A 17473-nucleotide genomic window follows, 5' to 3' on the forward strand; every position below is an offset into this window, starting at 1 on the left:
AGAATGGGTTACTGCCAATTCTACAACCCCACTTCACCATTGCAGATGTAGTGCAACCAACTCTAGATAGTAGGTGGTTTAAGGATTTTTCATTTTCCTAAAGCATTTCCTCGTGGGAAAGTGATTCAGATGTTCTGATTTCTATGTCTGTAAAGGCAGGCTTGTGCTTTCACTAAAGCTAGTCGTGCTATGGCGAGAAGATTTTTCTTGACTACCGTATCACTGTTTTTTACTGCCATTTGTCGGAAAGAGTATTATTTGTTATGTTTGGCATATATTGTTTTTCGTTGTGACAGTCAGAAATAAAAACAAACTGAACTGATTTACATGGATTATTTTGTGTTCTTTACATTTATCATTCACACAAAAAAATTGTTTTTCAAGAGCCTCAAACAACAGCGAGGAGATGATTTCGCTGCAGCAAAGAAGTCACAAGTGATAGAGGAAGAGAACTGGAGAAAAACAGCAGTTTTCTGCAGCAATTGATGAAGAAATTGACTCTCCTTTCGAACCAGCTGCACCTGGTACATCTGAATGTGACAATGCCCCGGTATCCAGTGATGATCCTGCTCTGCGATCTTTTGCTGTGAACATGTTAGAAAATATTCGCAAAGGCAGTAACTCTTGTGATGGTTCTGTCCGCATTTTTACCCAACCAAAATTAAATTTGGATGCCAACTCACTGTGCTCTTTGATTGGGACCATGCCACGCTTACTGAGTCTAGCCTTGCTTCACACTTGACCATAGATGAACTAAAGGGTTTGATAAACACAAAATTTGAATGCCCTCATTTTCCTGCCCATACTCAGGCTGTGCAGCGTCTCATTTGGGAAGTCACTAACGACTGTGGAAGTGTTGCTGGCCATCAACGACAGGATGGTTTCATTCGGGCGAGAATTGCTTCGCGTAGGGTCTTGCCGAAAGCAGACACGAAATCTGACTTTCTTTCATTGGCTGCAGTATAATGTTTTGACATTCACCATTGTTTCTTGTTCATTGGCTGTATTCTTCATTCGTTTGTGCACGTTTTACAAGCACATATAAAGTTGGTTGGTTGATGTGTAAGCTACCATTGGAGAGTTGCAGTTACTATATCTGTCAAAAAACAAATGTAAATCGGCGAAAACAATCGAATATTAATGCAGTGCGTTGTGTGATTATGTAATTCATATTACTACAACAAAACCAAAGTGTCATCTTATGCACAGTGCATTCCTACTCTTGCCATAGAAGTGAAAAAGGCTTTAATATCATCAGTTTTTGCTGACCAAGCAAAAATAGGGTTGCCAGGTGATTGTTTAATATCTTACCGTACACCGCCAGCCTTTACCTAAAAGGGCAGCTAGCAGTCGCATCATATGTAATTGTTGTTGTGGTTGTTAAAGTTGGAAATTTTTACAATTTAAAAAAAATAAACAGAGTTTTTTCTTCAAAAAATTTGTACCTGGCAACTCTGTGCTGGCAACAAATGCCAAGGACAAAATCGACTACATGTTTAAGGTTACTGAATATTTTTGCGTGAAATTTTACAGAAATACTCTACATAGCAATAGTCACCCTGTGTGATAATTCGATTTTTGATTTTTCAAAATTTTTTGATTTTCACATCGCCTTAATGACTACCCAAGGAAGAAAATTACGATAATACAGTAGCCTAATGTGTTCAGTCGATTACAAATAAAATACAACATCTGTAGGCTAATGTGGGAAAATGCCCCCATTTCGGGGGAGCAAATGCCCCCAATGCCCCCCTGATTGCGGGCTTGCTTTCAGTTACTCATAAATCTCAACATAAACGCTGTAATCCAAATTTAAACAAACAATTATTTGCGGGAGGCGCATCCATTCTCCTCAACATTTATTAGATGTATCACGCACACTGTGGTGCAAATTCTTTTCTAGTTACGCAGTTGCCTTTTCCTAATGTAATTTGTTTTCCGTCTGTCTGTTTTCCACACTATTGCTTATAATCGTTGCGTGTTTCTTGATGCTTATAGTCAGTTAGTTAGTTACTTTCAAAAAGTTTAAATTTATTGCAATTTATACATATTTTCAGATTCCTGATGAGGGCTTAAGTTAAGCCGAAAACGTTTGACTGTTAAACTACTTGTAAATATGTAAAATATTTTGTTGTAATGCTCAACCCTGTGGTATTGTTGTGTTTTGCCTGTCTTTGGTACAAAAAAGCAAACTCTCTCCCGAAACTATATTCTCTTTAAATGCTCGAAACAAAGGAAATATTTGTTTTCCCTGCTATGACTCGAAGTTACGTAGACATAGACTTCCGATTTTGAATAGAGAAAGCAATGATGTAATAAGGTTGCGAACAGTGAACGTAACACCGAGACTCCGGGTCCTAAATACTCCAAAACTACGGCTCCTGTACACCTCTGGCAGCTATACGACAAGCATGAACTGAGCTATCAAGTGTTGCCAAACACTTTTGCTAAACATTGCATAGAAAGTCACATATTGATCAATCACCAAAAGCAATTAATTTAGCCAAATCGGTTCTCAAAAATCGCCAAAAAAGAGCCAAATCGCCAAACCATAAATATGAAGCCAAACGTCTTAAAAAATCGCCAGATTTCTGGATTTTGGCGATGAATTCGCCAATATGGCAATCCTGCTCCATAAGATCACAAAACAAGAGCGCCGCGTATAAGCAGTGCTGCTCCGATACAGCAGAAGAATGCATTATTGCGCAACGCGCAGCAAACACGCATAAAGCATGACACAAACATGTGCAGAGAAATGGACGGCAATTAGAAACAGAAATTTCAATACAAAAGTAACTTGTAACTGTAACTGCTGAAAAAGTGCTAAAATAGGAACTAGTTACCGCGTTTCGTTACTTTTGGAAAATAGTAACGAATTTACCGTTACAGTTACTCAAAAAGTAACTAGTTACAGTAACTAGTTACTTTTGTAACTAGTTACTGCCCACCTCTGCAAATATTGAACCTGATATAATTAAGTTAGCAAATTCTCACCAGGCCCAAGGTAGTCATTAAATACAATGTATTTAATACATTTTTCCTGCTTTTTCAAAGTGCATTTTTTTATATATATCTTATTATTAGCCTACGGTGATTATTTTGAGTTTTTTGTTTGGGGCACATGCATGTTGTAAATGAGAACTGAGTGAAATACTGCCCCTATTTCCTTGAAGTAATAATAAATGTGAATGTGTTTCTTTAAGTAAATTTACCATATTCTCACAAGCTAAGTTTTCATTTTCTAATTGCACAGCGCTACAATGCAGAATCCGATATAGCTTCACTGTATCACGCATCATCTTTAGTAGGCTACAGCCCTTATATTATGGTGGGCGCCAGACTATGGAAATCTCTGAAAAGGGGCGCTGGGGAAAAAAAGGTTAAGAACTACGTCTGCCCTAGACTATTCCATTTGTGAGGCCCCTCCTTATTTTTGAGCTCAGAATTTCTCTTTAAACAACATCACATGTCATTGCTTAATGTTAAAAATATGAGTGCTTTAAACTCTTCGTTCTTTTCATTTGCCACGTTCATGGGCGCAAATTTTTATTTAAAAAATTTTTTTAATTGTGAAGGTTTTTTTGCATAAAAATTATAAATTTCCACAAAATTTAAACTTTAACTCGACCTGTTATCAGCCGGGACCTGATGGTCCCGCCCTTCACTAGTTTTGAAATTTTATATAGAAGGAATTCTCCTAAAGCGCTGATATTTCTTGACTTTTACTTTTTATCATTTGAGCATCGTTTAAACCTAATTTGGTTATTTTTGGAACATTATGTGGTTCATAATAAGCATTTTGTCACAGGTTGTTCAGAAATTTTGTCTAAATTCCTATATTTTGGCAATCGGCCTCGAAATGACTCATCGCTTCTGCTATTGTGTACACAGTGGCCGCAGTCAACCGCGAGTCAAGTCATCAATCACACATTTAAACTTAGAACTAAACGCAATGGAACTCATAGTGTAATTTATCGTTTTATCTAAATCCCAGGCAGTTTTGTTGCGTCATTGCACAATCTCGGCAAGTGAAGTTGACCAGTTTTTACGAAGATTCGACGTGTTCAAAACATGAAAAGCAAACTTTGGCTACTAGGAATAATCCGTTACTTTAGTTTAGTATTTATGTTTTGCTACTTCTGAAAAGAAAAACAGGGCTAATCACAACCGAATCATCAACCACAGTTATCCACAAAGCGTTGTACCATTATGTGTAGACGACATCAGAGGAACGGGTTATTCCAAAAAAAGAAATAATCTCGGCAAAGTTTCTGATCGTCGCTCCAAATGCAATATGCCTTTTTGCACAAAGCACATATTGAAACTATGTATGTCATGCCATTCATGACATGTAGGCTACAGTTGAGAAGGAGCGATCTTCCCGGCGTAAGCAGTACCTGACTACTCACAACAGAACAGCGAGCATTGTGTTTCTCTAAATGCTTGTAAACTGAATTTTTCATAACTCCACGATCATTTGTGTGTTGAACCAGAATTGTGGTACATTTCATTTTTAATTATGTAAAAGTAAAATTAACTATTCTTACATTGTCTCGACATTGCCAGACTCAAGTTAAACAACCCAGACAGAAAACCCAGTCATTTTTACATTGATTCAACGTCTGAAAAATGACGGGTTTTGCTGTCTGAGAAATTTAGCTAAAAGCAGCAGCCCAGGCAGAAAAGTTGGCTTTTATATCGTTTCAACGTTTAGCTACATTGAAAAGTATCAAAAAGAAGCTTTTTTTCTGATTCTAAAACATTTTGGCAGGTTGAAATGAAAGCTACACTCTATGTTATGAAATGAAACGCCTGAAAAAACAGCTGACTGGAAATCGTGTTACCTATACTTCTAGCCCAGCCAGTAAATCAACCACTTTCAACAATGATTCGACGTCTGCAGACGTTAAATAAATGTAAAAAGGACCAATTTTGCTGGCTGGGAAAGAATGTGATAACCTAGAGTTCTTTCAACCAGAAAATCAATCTGCGAAGGTTGAATCAATGTAAAAAAATGATTTGCTGGCTGGGACGCGACAACTATTTTATGCTTTCATTCATCTTGATTTGTCATGAGAGATACTGCGATGCTAAGCAGCCATGACCACATGTGGAGAACCTATCAGTGCAATTCATCACAATAAACTCAAAATCGCTTGATGTAGTATGAATATGAAAAATACTGTATTTATTGTAGGAAAAAGTAATTTGTTTCAAAGTATTTTTTTGAATGGTCACAAAATCATCAAAATTAAAATTCGAACGAAGAAAATCGGACATAAAATGACTAAATGCCAGCAAAATTCGCGTTTTTAGAGCTTTTTTGCAACATATGTCTTCAGAATACACAAACTAAGCATTTATTTCGAAAACAAATAATTACAATATAAAATAAAAGCATTTGACTATGTGCATGCCAATTTTCTCAAATGTGCGATATTTAGCGGCTGAGTTATAACCCATTAATCAGGGCGTGGCCAAATGGTCCCGTCTCGTGCTTTTCACGTGTCTTTGACACGAATACCAGAAAGGGTTAAGTCAAAAGATAGATGAGTAACTTCTTTCTGAGAGAAGTGCTCGGTGAGCTAGCTACTTTGTTTTTGCGTTGCAAATAGGTTTTGGATTCAATATAATTTGGTATTGTCCAATTCTGGAAAAGAATACTTCTGAAACTGTCAACAGATTTAACAAACGTTTAATAACCAAAAGCGTAATAACATTTGATTTCACATCATTGTTAACCAAAAACTTTTCAGTAAATGAGAACATTTCAAATGAATCATTTTTAGCTTCTTGTTTCCAGACGTTTAATGTGTTGATGAACGCTTTAATTTTAGATTTCAATGTAAAACAAATGTAAAAAACATAGATGTTTTCTCTATGGAGGGACAAATTAAGTGCGTTCAGTTTTTTAAGAAAATCTAATAAAAAGCTTAATTTCAAGAACCAGAAGTCATTGCGAAAATGATGGCAAAGACTGCATTTTTTTTCGTTAGAACAATCACGACTTCAATTTTCAACGCCATCTTACTTCACATTTCAATAAAAAGGGTTTTGAATTTCGATTTCGTTTTACCATACCAATTTGCGAAAATACGCGTAGCCTACTGGGTTCATTACTCTCAACGTGTTTGGTTACAGTTCATAACTTGCACAGAAGTGTTAATATGCAGTACTTTGAGTAAAATTGACACACTCTCTGCGATCCCTGCGGAAGTTCGTTACACGAGTACACGACCCCTTGCGGAATCGCGACACCCACTCCCCCAGTTTGGGAAGCCCTAGTGTATAGAATTTTCTACTCTGAAAAGCTTGATATATATATACTTTAGGTAGGGTTTAAACTTGTCAAGTTTTTAAAAGAATTACAAACTTTGAAATCGAATTTCGAGGCCCCTGGACGTTGAGGCCCTAGGCTTTAGCCTGCCTAGCCTATTGGTAAATCCGGCCCTGGTCATAAGTAGAGTAGACAACCGGAAACAGACATTTGCCGTCGGCTGCAGCGTGGGTCAGGTGTACGTCGGAAGGCGTACACCGATGCATAGCGCTCATGTCCGCTTTCCGCAATGCAGGATAAAGATATAACAAACAAACAAACAAACAAACCACAATCGCACGTTTGATCGAGAGAGATCTTTCATTGAAAGAGATTGCCTGTATGTTTTCTGACTCTGCAGCGGGCTCTGTTTTAAACAGCACCACTCTGAATGAATATGGGATTGTTCATTTTGGCAAGTTTTGAATTGGTATATAGATGAAGCGCATTTGTCGGCATCTGGCAACGTTGATATGCAATGCTGCACCTGGGGAATGCCGAGATCCAATGCCGCATTGCTTTTAGCAGGTTTGCATGTCCATGACAAGACATAATTTGCCAAGCCAAGACACCGTTTCAGGTAATATTTACATATCGCTTTTTGAAAATTTAGGATAGCCGTTGGGAACATGCCAGATGCTCGTAAAACTCTGGCGTGACTTTCTCAAATGAGAGTGAGGAAACAGTGAAAACTAGGGTAGTTTATTGCAAGTTTTGAAAATAACTGCTCGTGTAGTTTGGGTGGCATAAAAATATATTCTTGTAGAAACATTACAAAAGTTTTTAGCTGTTTAGATTTCATTCAGTTTCTTTTTTTCACATGAGAGAGAAATACTGGTTCTGTGTAGGACAAGCCGTGAGCAAGGTTATTTACTGTCTAAGCGTTTTGCATTATGAGTTAGTGCTCGCTGTACCCTTTGAAATTCTAAAGGGCACTGCACAATGGTTTGTTATTCTGACTAAAATATTATGTAAAAGAGCTTGAAGGGTTTCCAGTTTTATGATGGTCGGTTAAATCCTGGTGACAGCAGAAACACTGTTGGCGTGACTATTACTTTGATAGTACAGAGGTAACAAAATAAGTCTCAAGGATTTCTTTCATTGTCACGAGTTCGAATTAGAAAATGCTAAAAATTTGAACAAATAAATTTTGTTTGGAAGTATTTAAAGCACTTCCAAATTAGAAGAAGAGTACCATATATATTTGTGAAATTTAGAATTTCCAAATTTCAGCAATAATAAGTGATCTCGGAACCATACGCGCCGACTTCCGGAGGGGCCTGGTGGCGGCGCCCCTCGTAAATTTATGGTTGAGGGCAACAAAAAAGGCTACTACAAGTGGTGTTTTAAAGAAAAAATACTTCGCAAGAGATTTAGATCATTTTAAACGGACTTAAAGAATGACGAAAGCGAAAAACAGCCTACGTTGCTCTTGCCCCCAAAACAGCAGCTGATCGCACGGATTTCTCTGGAACGTGAATTACGGTACTACTGAGATGCGCACGGCACGCACGCTCACAGTCACACACTGCTGATCTTCCCTTGAAAGTTAAAACGCGCGGTACGGTAGTGAAAAAGCGAGTGCGAGGTTGAACGTTTTTTCTCATTTCACGAGTTCTCCGAACGTCCGTTCGATTTTTTGTGACTTCAAACATGAAATCGATTTTAGCAAACTTTATCGAGTTGAAACTACGACACAACGAACAATTACGTAAATACAGCTCGGAAATCATACGGTATGGAAATTTCAAAGTAGAGCGTAGAGTAACTTACGCTGATGAAATAGTCACGTAACTATTCACGGCAATATAAAGAAAATCAGCTAAATTAGACGCGCTATTTTCAACGAGGTCTTCCCGCTGTGAGATCAATTATGATTCAACAGAACACACTGTTTTGTTCGCAATTTGTGAGAATTAAATCGAAAACCGATAAAAGAAACGGTGTTTAATAGTCTTGGTCGCATATATTGCCTGCATTAACGACGTCTCTTATCGCTAATATCACCTAGCCAACCTGACATCATTGTTTTTTGTGCGGCCGCTAAGCTTTGACATCGACTTCACCGATCATGGAATGTTACGTAATCAAAACGATTATATCCTACACGCAAAAATGAAAAAATTGATCTCAACAGCTCTTTTTGCTGTTTTGTCTCGTGAGCTTTGCATATTGTTCAACAAGTGCATAAAGTTTAGAATTGACAAGAAATCATTAAATTTGAAAATTATGTTTGAATCTTTGCAAATAAACGTATTCAAGACATTTATTTCGGCCGACGCCACTTCACAATCCGTAATCTGACTTACGTCGCCAATTATTTTGCCGCAGCAAAAATGCGTTAATTTTGAAAACTGCCGAGTTGGCGACAACAGCTTGTCCCGTGTATAAGTTGAACCTGTCTTTTTGAGGTGAAAATCACTTGCGAAATTCTCGACCTATATTCGAGTAGGCCTATATACGGTATTCGATCAAAGATTATAAAGACAAAAATCTTTCGATAAAGAAACAGAAGAGATAACATTTCGCCGTTGTTAACGCTTTGAAGGTAAGTGATTAGCAAAACGAGGCTAATAAAACTGATAGCGGGTCAACTCTGCTTGAGATCATAATTTTTTGGGTTTTATTTCGTTAACTTCACTGTTTTGAATTGATTGTTGTTATTCACTCGCACGAAAAGGAAACAAATCGGCTTGTTTTCCAACTGTTCCAATTATGAGCTAACAATATCAAAATTTTTACGACTGGGCGTACTGCATGCGTAAAACTAATCGTTTCAAGCAACGGTTCTAATAAATCCGCTTTGCGACCTAGTTGTCAATATAAACAAGACGGTAAGCTTAATCAAAGACTATTTTAATTGAGTAAAATAGCGTTATGGTTATGACGTCATCACCTTTCTCGCCCCCCAAGGTTTTTTGAAAAATCGGCGCCTATGCTCGGAACAATAAGTTTTTGATGAAATCATTGTGAGATTTTTAGTCTTACCCTGAACTGAGGAGATGTTAAATAATTGTTATATTATACAATATTAAAACCGACACATTTCTACAAGTGGTTATTGATGACATCACCATTCACCAATATAATGTCATAATATTAAAAACAATAAAAACTATTAATAAGCAAAAAAGCAAAGCAGAGCGAATTAAATCAAATATAGTTATTACTATCTGAAACCTTAACAGCCTGTTTCACCTTTAACGGATCATCCGAAGGGTTTTATTCAAATAGAATCAAAATGTCATAATAATATATAATGTCTTGCTGAATTACTTCTAAACCGGAGAAAATTACAAGCTGTTGCTATCAATAAAATCTTCAGTGAAAGCTGTGGTGGGCTATTGAGCGGACACGATTTATCAACAATGGACATTTCCGTTCACAAGCTGGTAAACATAAAAACACAAATATTATGAAAAAAGTATCCTATATAAAGTTGTGATTAACAATAGTTGATCACAGGTCTTTACAAGCTAGTTCTGTTTAAGATAGGCTAGGTCTTTTTTGTCTTATCCAGTCTTATGGAAGGTGGTTAAACATTTAGATTAAGTTGACGGGAAGGCAAGGAAGCCAATTTTTATGTGACTCTCCAAAGTGTTCATTTTTAAGTATATATATTGCCAAAGACACAGCTACATGATCACGAGTGGTGTCGAACCTATGCCCTTTCGATTGCAAACAAACCATGTATGTTTAACTGTATGCTTTTAGGACAGCAAACCGTGGATATATTATATAGCCTACTTGGCTGTGCCAAAAAATGGCGAGGTTTATGGATCTTTCCTTAACTTTCTGAAAATTTGTAGTAGACTTTTACAAACACAAACGTGAAAAAAAAATGAAAATAATGACGTCACACGGTCGCGCTGGGCGTTTCTATGGTTACCAGTACCCATTTTCATAAAAATTGTCATATTTCGAAAATCACTGGAGATAAAAAGATGAACGTTACATCAAAAGCTGCAGAAGTGGCATGTTTATATCTGCTCTAAAAACACTTTTTATTCTAGGATTACTTGAAAAATATTTATCAGCAAAAAACTCAGTTTTACAATTTTTTTTTAGTAGGGGAGATGCAGGACCTATTAGACATTTTTTTCATTTTTGCTCTCATTTCTTCAGCTTATATCAAAATAAGACAAAATAATTTTTAGAGAATACGGCCAAGGTCAATGTTTATTGACTGTGTAAATATCTTGACAATCGAATTTATGTTTGTGAGGTTAAAGCTTATACAAACTTTTTTGAAAGTGTATAATCGGTCCTGCTCCTGAAGGACCTATGATACACAAGCAAACATGTTTTTTCACTTTCATTGCAAAAACAAGCACATAAAAATGTGAAATAATAATACTTAGTGTCTATAAACATTTTAATTGCCAAAGTAAGATTAATTAGCGTTACATCAATAGCTCTTAGCTGTGTAAGAGGCGTCTTCATAAGGGGGGTGTTAAACTCTTTTCCGACACGGCCAAAATTCACTATTTTTGTTGAAATGACTTTTGGAGCGTACATGTAATATAATGTTGCTACAAAAGTAAGCTTTATTTTTAAAACGTACAAAAGTTAATTCTTCAAGTGCCTTAACTCATTGTATAATAGGTCTTGGACGTTATAATAGGTCCTTCAATGATTCATTTCAAAGATGTGAAGGTGTGAAAGAAAATCTTAGAAGTTCGGCGACATGATCAGAGCAGGTTACTAGTAAATCCGTTGCCGTTGTTGATTATAACTGGAGTTGAGGTGACAAGTACCAAAGACACATTTTCGAAGTATTGCTTTAGATATAAACATGCCACTTCTGCAGCTTTTGATGTAACGTTCATCTTTTTATCTCCAGTGGTTTTCGAAATATGACAATTTTTATGAAAATGGGTACTGGTAACCATAGAAACGCCCAGCGCGACCGTGTGACGTCATTATTTTCATTTTTTTTTCACGTTTGTGTTTGTAAAAGTCCACTACAAATGTTCAGAATGTTAAGGAAAAACCCATGAACCTCGCCATTTGTTGGCACAGTCTAATCATCATCATTTTGTTCCTTCCTCGTATGGAGGGTTGGATACAATGCGCCATTGTTCTCGACCATGAGCTGTGCGTACTGCACATTCATAAGTTAATTTTGTCCATTTTGTGATAATAATAATAATGTTATGGTTTTATTTATTGTCGCTCTACAACAGCTAAGGTCTTTTAGCGACAGGGCTCATTTTTAATTTGTATCAGGTTTACGATGTTATCACATTATTACCCGACTCATTCTCACTGCGCTATGCAGGATAGAACACAATCGGTACCGTTTTTAAAGTCTTCGGTTTGACCCGACCTGGAATCGATCTCAGATTTTGTGATGTTTGTTGTCCAAATCATTCTTGGTCTGCCTTTACCAATCATTCTACAGTCTAATATATACACTTATACAGTATGTGCAAGTGAGCTGTTATTGTTATACCCTAAAACCATTTACATTGTGTGCTGTTTTCGATTGAAATTAATAGTGTTAGAAACTTTTAAAATGTTGACTGGTGATTTTGGAAGAAGCCTTTTTGCTGCTCTTGTTTGCACAACTTTATTTGGCATAATTGTACCATGTTTGTCTTCTTACATATTGGAGTTTTTAGACTGGTATTTTCTTGGAGGTAATATTTCTTATAATATAATTTTTATTTGTTTAAGAAACAATATATATTAAAGATTTTTATAGCTTTTCAAATAGTTAAAATTTGTTAATAAAATTTTAAGAGCACGGTGGCCGATGCCTTTAAGCAACATATGCACCAGAAATTGCAAACCCTCTGTAAACTAATTCGTTAAAACTTAGTACTGTATGGCTTTTTCCAGGATGGTTTAAAAGAACAGATGTTTTTTATGTTTACAAACTGTTGATTGAATGTTATTCAGGAAACCTTCTTGTATTCTTTGTGGTATGTTTCGCTGCTGTGCTCTTCCAATCTGTTGTGCCAAGACTTCAACTGACTCCTTCAGGAAAGGCAGTTCTTGTGACTGGATGTGATACTGGATTTGGATTTAAATTGGCAAAGCAACTTGATGAACGTGGAATGCATGTATTTGCTGGTAGGGTGGCAATCAGAGTGATAAAGTCTTTCGAATGACTCACAGTTTTCTCAACAAATCCATTCGCATTCTTGTACTGTCTTGCACCAATGTGCTATATCTATTTAAAACATTCAGGTTTGAAATGATGGATGTCAAGAGTACAGTGCCAGTATATGTAATTGTGTGCTAATTGTTTTAAGTACCTTTGAAGAAAGGTTATTTTTAAGGCATGCTTTGTTGATTATATAATTTGTAAAATGACCCAATGGTGCTTATCATAAAGAGTGGTTGCTATGCAATATAATACAAAATTGTTGTTACAAGAAACCAGTGACACAGCTAGAAAGAAAATTTGACAGGTGCAAAAACAATTTTTTTAATTTTAAAATAAAGTTTGTTTAGAAATATCGCTACTTGCAGCCAAACATTTATGAAACGTCATTCAACGTGTAATGCAATGTCATTAAAACGTTGTAGTAGTATTAAAACATAGAGGGGCAATGTATTTTTAGAACGAGCCTTGCTCCCCCAACCCCCATGGTTACGTCTCTGCAGCAAACTTTATTTTTGATTGTATTGCTAGTTACAAGGATGATTGTAAATCATCAACAACAGTGCCTCGTCGACTTTGAATTTACAATTATTGCCAGAGAAAACGACGCTGTACAATTAGGCTTTAAAGAGGCCATTTTGATAAGTAGACAGAGTCCCAAGATCAACAACTGTGCCGAAAGGCAAGAACTACATCACGTAATCTATTAATCAACTGATTCAACAAAATTTCACTGCAATAACGCCTGACAACACAGAAACTCAACAGACAGAAGCCTCAAGCCAAACAAACCAGCCACTTAAAACAACGACCCATTGACTGCAACACCATTCGTCATAGCACATTACTAGGACTTGTTCCGAAAGCTAGTGCAACTTGCTATTTCTACAACGAACTCGCAGTTTCAGGCTAAAACAGGTCGTTAATATATAAGTATCGTTAATATACAGTATAAGTTAATAATTAGTTTCTATAGTGTAAAATGATTGTAAATGCTGGTATCGATTTTGGTTTTAGGTTGCCTGTTAAAAGATAAAGGTGGAGAAGGAGCCAAAGAACTAGCAAGAACTTGTTCAGACCGGTTAAAGGTTGTTCAACTTGATGTCACAGATGATAAGCAAGTTGAAGAGAGCGTTCGTTTCATAAAAATAAATTTGCCTTCTGGTTCTAAAGGTTGGCCTTGCATAAAAAATACACATCCAAATATCTTATTCTGTCATGAATTAAATGTTTGATATGCTTGTGGTTTGTATGAATTTATTCCTCCACCATACCTTGTCGGGTTGCTTGTATTATGTCCAAACGTGTTCATTTTGGTTACTTGTACTAACCTTTGCCTATGATAACTCAGTTTCGAAACTTATTGAAAATTCTCTGAAAACAAAAAATAAACACGTTTCTGTTAAAAGTGAAGGTTTTATCAAATTTCTTGTCTAATTTTTGAGCAGCCTAAACTGGTAGTTAGTCGCTTTAAGTTTTAATAAACGCAAAAATATCTTTCAGGATTGTGGGGAATCGTACACAATGCAGGCGCCTCTTCTTTTGGGGAGGTAGAATGGTCTTCTATTGACCTTTTCAAAAAAGTAACAGAAGTTAATTTGTGGGGTGTGATTAGATGCACAAAAGCCTTTTTACCTTTAATCAGAAAGTAAGTGCAATTCTATCCTGCATATGCTCTGTGAAGTTTCAATTCTGCTTTGACTCGTAGGCGTCACTGCTAAAAAGTTATTTTTCTTTCATCGTTTTTCATTAGTCCCTCACTGCTCACTTGCAGTGAGGTACAATACTGCCTATAAAGCGAGATTATCCAATTGTCGCCTGAGAATAAATGAATTAGAATGGGAATATAACACCTTGATATTCTCGAACCGAAATGACACAATGTAAATGTAGGTCTTTTTGGTGATGCGAGTCAGGGTTCATAGAACGCTGTTTTGACGGTAGAGTTTGTCGATTTAGAAAAAAGCATAAATGGAAAGGACTTGATTCATTGGTACTGTACTCTCATTGGTCCAACTTTTGCATTGACACTTCTTCTAATTGGCATATCTTTCGGTTGGAGATCACTTTATCGTCAGCAAAAAGTGTACACTGTGTTAAATTTAAGAAGGACAGTGGAATTCGAAAAATTGACTTCGGCTATTGTTGCACTAGATCACAAGGCCGAGTGGTTATTATGGCCAGTGGATTGGGCAGGATGATGGCGCCCTCCCGGTCTGTCTATGGCGTTTCAAAGTGGGCGGTTGAAGGGTTCGCGGACTGTCTACGCTACGAAATGCGCCGCTGGGGGGTTAAGGTAATGAAAACGATAAAAACAAAGTTAAAACGATGTAAAAACGGCATTTTTTGCTGGCTTGATCAGTTAGAGTTAGAGGCTTAATGCCCTCAGCTGCCAAATACGTAATAATTCTACTAGCTGTGTCTTTTCAAAACAGGACAATGAATTTGTAAGGGTTTGAAATCTTGCATTTTTTGTTTTATAAACACTGCCGAAAATGTCTCTGTATCCCAGCTATCACAAGGTACCAGTTTCGAAATAAACCTCGCAAATTCAAGTTTTCAAAATAAATTTTTACTAGCTAAGATGGCAGCCATTATTTGAAGTTTTGTTAAATGCGCAAGCTAAAAACGACGTATGTTAGGTTTCCATAATCGAACCGGGCAACTACATAGCAGGGACCAAGATCTTCACAAAGAACCACGTGCAGAACCTGAAGGATAGGATGTGGTCAGAGATGTCGGAGGAAGTTAAAAGTGACTACGGGAAGGAACAGTTTGATTTCCGGGTAACTGACGAAAGGAAACTGATTGTTTATTTGAAAATTTCAAAGGGACTGCTTTACAACTTTGTACTTGCTTATTCGTTTTTAGTTTCGATCTTGTATTGAACACCCTGAAAAGGCAAGCATACGACAAAGGAATCCATTCATGGGTACCGTTTCTATTTTATTGGCTAGTTCCCCATGCCAAGGAGATCATGCAAGGCGATTTTAAACCTACAGTTATTTCACCAAGCACGCAGTTGTTCCAAAGAAGTTTTTGTTTTTTCTTAATATGAAAAATGGTTGTGACAAATCAGGTAAAAAAAGTTCATGGTGTGTCAACACCAAGGCGTCGTTACAAGGTCAACGCTTCTCCACCATCTCCAAGATGTACCATTGTACCTGTTTGTTTGGGCTCAAATGATGTCGGTTTTTAGATTGGTTAAAGTTGTATTTACTATTTAGATTCATGATAACCAGAATTGTTCTGTTCTTATGTATCTGTGGAAAGAAAAATTGAAGCCCTTTACTTTAGCTGCACTTTTTGGTGCAGACTTAATCGATTTGCAAAATTTCGTCACTCAGGTCAAAGAGATGGAGACGTATTGCAACAAAGGGATGGAAGATCTGTCACCTGTTGTCAATGCTTACGAGGACGCCCTGCTTTCGAGGTTCCCATTCACCAGATACCAACCCATGGAATCTTATTGGACCATCCGCTCGTTCGTATTTACTCATTTTCCTACCTGGCTAGCAGACTAGTAAGTACTCTCTGAAAAATTAAACTTACGAAATTTTCTTAGCGTGTCTTCCTTGTTAACTGCGAACTTCAAAAACCAGCTCAGCTGTAATGGATCAGCTGTCATCAGCTGCCATCAGCTCAGCTGTCATTTCTTGCATTAAAGGAATTGTTAATTGGATTTGCCGGACGGTCTCACTCAATCTTACCCAGCGGGCAGTGTAATAACTTATGTAATTCTGTCATCCGCGAAAATAAAGTGATAACGGAAAACTGACTTTTGAGCTAAATGTAGAATTGCACTTTTCACCAAAACCATCTAATTATATAATTTTGCGTTGTTTTGGTGACTGCAAACTAAGCTACCACAAGGTATTGGTAACGGTGACTTGATGTCTGAAAATAAAGCTTGTGGTGGTCTTCAACAGCTTGCTTGCAGTTACCAGAAAAGGGAGGAAAGGTATAACGATGAGGTAAAATTGTTCGCATTTAGTTTTACACTGTTATGAAATTTATTCTCTGTCTTTTCAGCTGGTACATCTACAAGAAGTAGAAGTTTCCCAAGTCATCTTGATGATAGCAATCTCCAGCGCAATCAAAAGTTTTGTAATTCCTTGTTTTTAACGAAGGTGCCCATGAGTGGCGGTTAACTGTCATTGCATAAGTGACCATTGTCAGTTTTGCTTCTGTCTATGCAAACAATCTAGTTTTAATTACGTTGCATCTTAAATTAAAGTGGTAAGCTACATCGCAACAAAATTTGCACAACGGTTTCAGAATGGAATTAAAATTTCACAGTGAAATTTGCACAACTGTAACCTGCATTGGTTTCACAACATTGCTACGAAACTTGCAACTGATTTTCTGCAATCGTGTTACGACTTTACGCACACATTGTTCAGCTATGGCGCATAATGGCGGAAATGCCAATGGCCTTCAGACCGAAAAGACTTTTGGTCTGATGGGTACAAGAAATGCTTCTGCGCTTTGTTCTTATTTTGTCACGATTGTTCTTACTAAATTTTTTAGATTTATTACATTCTTTTACTTTTCAAGTTGCCAAAGTGATTTGCACATATTTATTTCGGTCTAGGCCGCCTAATCTAATTTAATAGACATACTCCGATTAGGCTACATACGTAACGAGAATTTGACGTCATATTAGAAACCTATACTATCATTATCCAATCGTATCTTTTGATTGCAAAACGCCTGCTTTACCAACTTGTGACTCAAAGAAATTGGCTGAGATTCTGAGGCGTAGTATATGATGTTACGGCGACATGTAAATCACAAGGAATACCAACCCCAACTTTCAAAGATGTCTTTGCAAAAAAGGTGACACTTTTTCTCGCTCGTTTAAACCTAACTTTAATCGTTTGAAGCTATTTTAATGAAATCACTGGTTAATTACTTAATCCGAGCATAGCATGTGTTTTATTTTGAAATCTATGCAATTTTATGTTGACATGGGTTTGTTAGCAAAGGCATGAGATGTAATTGCAATAATTATTTTTTTGCCGCATAAAAAGTGAATTTTTCTA

The 17473-nt window shown here is 36.8% G+C and overlaps 1 protein-coding gene across 1 annotated transcript; it reads left to right on the forward strand.

Moving 5' to 3' along the window:
• Nucleotides 1–11828: 11828 nt before the first annotated feature.
• LOC145765208 (D-beta-hydroxybutyrate dehydrogenase, mitochondrial-like) lies at nt 11829–17473 on the forward strand. Its single transcript, XM_082576991.1, has 8 exons — nt 11829–11958; nt 12221–12394; nt 13446–13601; nt 13932–14076; nt 14583–14724; nt 15071–15214; nt 15776–15951; nt 16461–17473. Exons 1-8 carry the CDS (start codon nt 11835–11837, stop codon nt 16480–16482), a joined length of 1083 nt encoding a protein of 360 aa, XP_082433117.1. The 5' UTR covers nt 11829–11834; the 3' UTR covers nt 16483–17473.

Source organism: Aplidium turbinatum, chromosome 2 (genome assembly GCF_918807975.1).
Source record: "Aplidium turbinatum chromosome 2, kaAplTurb1.1, whole genome shotgun sequence".
NCBI lineage: Eukaryota > Metazoa > Chordata > Ascidiacea > Aplousobranchia > Polyclinidae > Aplidium > Aplidium turbinatum.